We start from the raw sequence: 5383 nt of genomic DNA, 5'->3' as shown, positions 1-5383 counted from the left end.
AATTTATTAAACCTAATTAATCACTCATTAGAACATGTTTAATGTAGCTTTACTGTAGCACCAAGCACCACAATGTTAAATCATGGGCTCATTAGGCTTAAAAAATTCGTCTCATAAATTAGTCGCAATTTATACAATTAGTTATTTTTTAGTCTATATTTAATAGTCCATGCATGTGTCAAATATCCGATAAGATATGAATTAAACAAGGCCTACGTCAGCCACTCCGTGGAACGCCCTTCCCTCCTGTGTGCTAAACCGAGCACCTCAAACCCTGCCTAGGGCAAGCTATTTGTATCCGGATCTGATCCAGTTACAATCATATGCTTTATATATACACACTAACTTCGTTTTTTTTAAAAAAAAATATCAGGTGTACATATATGTCCTAAACTGGATCTGCCCCTCGGATGCGACATAACAGAAAAATTCAACAGAAATACAATCAGAAATACATGTCTAGATAGTAGTAGTCTAGATAAAAAAAATATCCAGCACAATGAAATAAAATCAGTCAGGGTACGTTCATCAGCTAGCTCAGCATGTCAATGATCCATCTCAAGTTCTCAACAGAAGTCAACAGAAGAGCTGCCTTGGCCACACTAATTTCTTGTGTCATCACCCTAAGAGCTCACCATGTTGAACTGGAACCTAGAAAGTTGCTGCGGGATGGTGGAGATGACAGGCCCATATCGCTGCATTAATGCATAGGAAACAAGTTTCAGAAACAAATTTTAACAAATTCTTGAAACTTGAAAAGCACAACACAATAACAGAATTAACACCACTGGTGATGGCCAAACAAAATAAGGAAAACCATGTACAACAATTATGGCTGGAAAGGCTCACAAGAACAGATTTGGTCTGAATATCAATAAACTGCATATTTCAATTATCATACTAGCAATACTACTTTCCTATATAAATGGTCAAGTAACAAGTAAACTTCTGTTGCTGGAACCAGAGTGATGTATATTAAAGAACTGACAACGCAAAGAGATAGTCCCTCCGGCCCAGTTTATAGGTCACTTTAGCTTTATACCAAGTCAAAATTCTCTAGCTTTGACCAAACCTTTAGAAAAAATATATAACGTATACAAGTTCAAATAAATGTACTATCAAGACATCACATGGAGAATTTAGTGAAAGTGTGAAACTAATTATGTTGTACTCCCTCCGTTCCAAATTATAAGTCACTTTGACTTTTTTGGTTTATCCATTTTACTATGTATTTAGACATATTATTATATCTAGATGCATAGTAAAATGGATGTACCAAAAAAAGTCAAAGCGACTTATAATTTGGAACAGAGGGAGTACATGTTTGTGGATTTTTCTACAAAGTTAGAGAAGTTTGATTTAGGACAAAGCTAAAGTAACCTATATTGAGTTTCAAAAAAACTATATTCAGAAAACAAACAAAGGTTAATCAGAACAAAATATGTAAAACAAGAATGCCTTGTGGAATCTCTACTTTAAAAAATAAATTTACTGCCCTTCCCCAGAACTGAGAACTTAATGGATGAGTAAGGGTTCCCAAAGTTACTGTCGGACATCATCGACAACAGGACTATGAATGTTACATTACCTGAACATTGTCGTAGAGTTCAAACAGTGGAACAGCAAGCAGCTTCAAATTCCTTGGAACGGCAAAATACTCTCTTTCGGATAGGTGAACAATGAAAAGTTTCTTGCACTCCTGTTCAACAAATTGGTCATTCCAATTATGATCCTAACAGCATAGGTAAGAAATGCTCCCAAAGCAACAATGTACCTTGGGCTTGGTGATATGTGGAGGGCAGTAAGGATACATCACAGTCTCAAAGTTTGGCCTCCACCACACGGCAACACACTCTCCAACCTGGAAGTGACAAGCATGTTACACCTTTTTTTAACTATGGGAAGATATTTAAGCTGCCCTATCTCAACCTTTTGAAGGCATCATATGATATTTTTAACAACATGTAAAACAGGAACACAGTGCCCAGATATTTACTGTGGCCAGTCAGGCATAAACCTAAGTATTTGAGCATGTACGTTGTGACATACTGAGTCCTTGACTTACATCATATGATGAAAGTTAACCATATTTACCTACATACTTGATACTTCTACACAAAATTTTCTATGTGAAGAAATAGAGATGGAAAAAGATAGCATCACACTAAGCAAGGAGGGTATGCCAGTTTGTATGTCAAATCTTGATGCCTGTGATACTGATAATGTGCAAATCACCAACCGTGCCAATGTTTCCACTGATGCATACCACAATATAGAACATCGAAAGCTATAGGTTTGGTATTATATGCTCTAAATATTAAAGGGCAACAGGGAGGAAGACAAATTGCGAGTTGAGGACGATTTGAGGAAAGCAGAAAGCCTGGATATCCGATGCATTTTCTCCTTCTCTAGATTAACATTAAATCACCCTAAATGAATCAGATATGTTGGGATGAAAAGGTTTATGATCTTCTAGGCAACCATGTAGATAATTACCATTCAGCATGATATAAACTAGAAAACGGTCAGATACTACTAAATTATGGCAAATTCCAACATGCCATGACTAACAGATAACAAACTATCTCATCTCTCTTTCTTCAATGCATTACCTGCCAGTTAGGTGGAAAGGAAGGGGAGTTCACAGCCAATTTGCTGCACAACTTTCTTTTCAAACCCTCGATTTCTGCAAGTAACAGTCCCGTCACATGAGTCAGTAAACATATACATAACTATATAGAATTAGCATTAGAATGGATCAGACAGAAGTTGGGCACAGATACTCACCATTTTCTCCAGGCTTCAACCGTCCACCAGGAAGTTTGCAGAATGTATTTCCGATTTGCAAGAGCAGTATGTGAGGGTGGTTGTGTTCTTGCACCTATAAGATAGTGCCAAATGAAGATATTAGGTTTTCTTTTCAACAACAACAACAACAACAAAGCCTTTAAGTCCCAAACAAGTTGGGGTAGGCTAGAGTTGAAACCCAACAGAAGCAATCAAGGTTCAGGCACGTGAATAGCTGTCTTCCAAGCACTCCTATCTAAGGCTAAGTCTTTGGGTATATTCCATCCTTTCAAGTCTCCTTTTATTGCCTCTACCCAAGTCAACTTCGGTCTTCCTCTGCCTCTCTTCACGTTACTATCCTGACTTAGGATTCCACTACGCACCGATGCATCTGGAGGTCTCCGTTGCACATGTCCAAACCATCTCAACCGGTGTTGGACAAGCTTTTCTTCATTTAGGTTTTCTTTTCAAGTTACAAAATTCATTAATAGGCTAACTATCATAAATTACTTCAAGTTCACAAGCCATTTGACATCTCATTCAAAAAAGGAGTCTTTTAAGGAAATACTGATGAAAAAGATACGTACCAATAGGATTGCTTCAACACTTGTACGCATTCCTTCTTTCATGTAGCTGTCATACACAGAAGTGAGTAGCAATTAACTTACGGTGCATTGGATGGAACAAACTTACAAGCACATAACTACCAAGAGAGCCTGACTATTGGAAATTGGAATGTTTTTGTAAAAAGACAAATAAATATAGAGTTCATTGTTTAAGACACAGGAGTATGGGCATCTATCAAAAGAAATAGATTTACAGTTTAATTACCATACTGTTTGTTACAAACAACTGAATGAAAAAGCCAATTTTTAAAAATTCGCTTCCTTTCTGGTGTATTTGACCTGACGAAACTCTGCACCATTGCCTTTACAGATACAGTTGTGTGGTAAAGCTATTTGTGGCGTGCTCAAATAATTAAAGAATTGCCTCATGATAATAGAATGATTGACTACAAAGGTTTGTCCTACAATGACTAAAACATGAAAGGCTGGAACTATTCACCAAGTATAGCAATTTATGCCGGTACAGTTAACCTGCTGCAGACAACAAAATAGGCATCCAATAATGTCTACTTGAAAGTAACACCGCCTAAAGCAGGCAGAGGAATGTCCTAATTTCAAAACTAATGCATTCTAAATGTCTGCCTCTGCTGTTATCCAAAATGTAGTGTAAACCCTGCTACCCACCACCTAATATACTCTCCACTCAACTGAAAACTTCAACAAACAAGATAAAAGAACCAACAAAATTCAACCTTAATACAATGTTTTCATATATCGGCAATTTTTTCCCTTCAAGGAGCCATGTCGCACAAATGCACAATATGCGAGAATCCCCATCTAACAGGATATGTCCCATTCGAATAATTTACAGAAATGATCCTGGTACGTGCAACAACGTCGCTGCCAACAGTAGACTGAGAAACGTTGCCTACTACTCTCCAGTTCAAGCAACTATCCGCGCCAACTTGCAAACTAACCCAAGTAGTTCTGTGATCTGAGCGCTAGGGTTTAGGGTTTCCGGCGAGTGTAAGAAACCTAGCCACCTAGGGTTTGGGTCGGGACGGCGGAAGGGGTCCGAACCAAGCACGGGCGGAGCGCACTTACTTGACCTTCATACGGGCAAGGCGGTCTGCGACGGAGGTGTCCTTCTCCATCTTGGGCTCCTTGGTGCCGAACGTGTAGTTGGCGAGCGGGTACACGTTCACCACCGGCGACGAGGAGCTCACCATCTTCTCCCCACCTCCTTGGATCGAGCGAGATCTTCCCCCTCCTCCTCGGGCTCCGGCGGTCGCCCGTGGCGGCGGGGCAGAGGCTGCTGGGCGCTGCTCGAATCGACCGCCGGCGGTTTGGGGAGGTGTTGCGAAGGGTCTCGATCACAACTGGACAGGGTTTCGTTTATAGAGGGATGGACAGGATGGTCCGAAACTCCGGCAGCTGTTAACGTGAGCCGTCCGATCCATCTCGAAGCCGTTCCAGTCAACTTGTTCGATTACTGAAGGGCGGGTCTCGATCACAACTGGACAGGGTTTCGTTTATAGAGGGATGGACAGGATGGTCCGAAACTCCGGCAGCTGTTAACGTGAGCCGTCCGATCCATCTCGAAGCCGTTCCAGTCAACTTGTTCGATTACTGAAGGGTGTGATTGGTTGCTTTGGCGAGTGAGAGCCCGAATTGAGAGCCGGTGCAGGATGGTGAGATGCATGTTTAAGTTATGTACTTAGTTGTGTTTGGTTGTCTTTATTGTTAGTTCAGTATGAGATGATATCTTGTTTGGTTGCATGCATGGATGTGAGTTTTGAGTGTATGACACATGGGTCCTGGCCATGCGTCGCACCACACCATCCCGGCTCGCATGGGAAGCCCGATTTCTGCGTACGCTGCGAGCCTGCACTAGGGGTTTCAAATGCACGGTCCGGTACATCGATTTCGTTCGGCACAGAGAACCAAACACAGAGAGAGTGCATGACACAGTGTCCGATGACGCTTTGGATGGCTCCATCCTGGCTCCCAATCACATCCGAAGTGTCTCG

At 41.0% G+C, this 5383-nt stretch overlaps 1 protein-coding gene across 1 annotated transcript; it reads right to left on the bottom strand.

Moving 5' to 3' along the window:
- Positions 1-384: 384 nt before the first annotated feature.
- LOC136494198 (pre-mRNA cleavage factor Im 25 kDa subunit 2) lies at positions 385-4614 on the bottom strand. The gene is made up of 7 exons (XM_066490361.1): positions 4458-4614; positions 3375-3420; positions 2788-2881; positions 2613-2686; positions 1775-1861; positions 1589-1699; positions 385-695 (listed from the first exon to the last, which is right to left on the bottom strand). Exons 1-7 carry the CDS (start codon positions 4580-4582, stop codon positions 624-626), a joined length of 609 nt encoding a protein of 202 aa, XP_066346458.1. The 5' UTR covers positions 4583-4614; the 3' UTR covers positions 385-623.
- Between the last annotated feature and the right edge of the window lie 769 nt (positions 4615-5383).

The sequence above is a fragment of the Miscanthus floridulus genome, chromosome 11 (assembly GCF_019320115.1).
Source record: "Miscanthus floridulus cultivar M001 chromosome 11, ASM1932011v1, whole genome shotgun sequence".
Taxonomy (NCBI): Eukaryota; Viridiplantae; Streptophyta; class Magnoliopsida; order Poales; family Poaceae; genus Miscanthus; species Miscanthus floridulus.
Note: the sequence above shows the minus strand (reverse complement) of the source record. Positions and strands in the feature narration are given on the sequence as shown.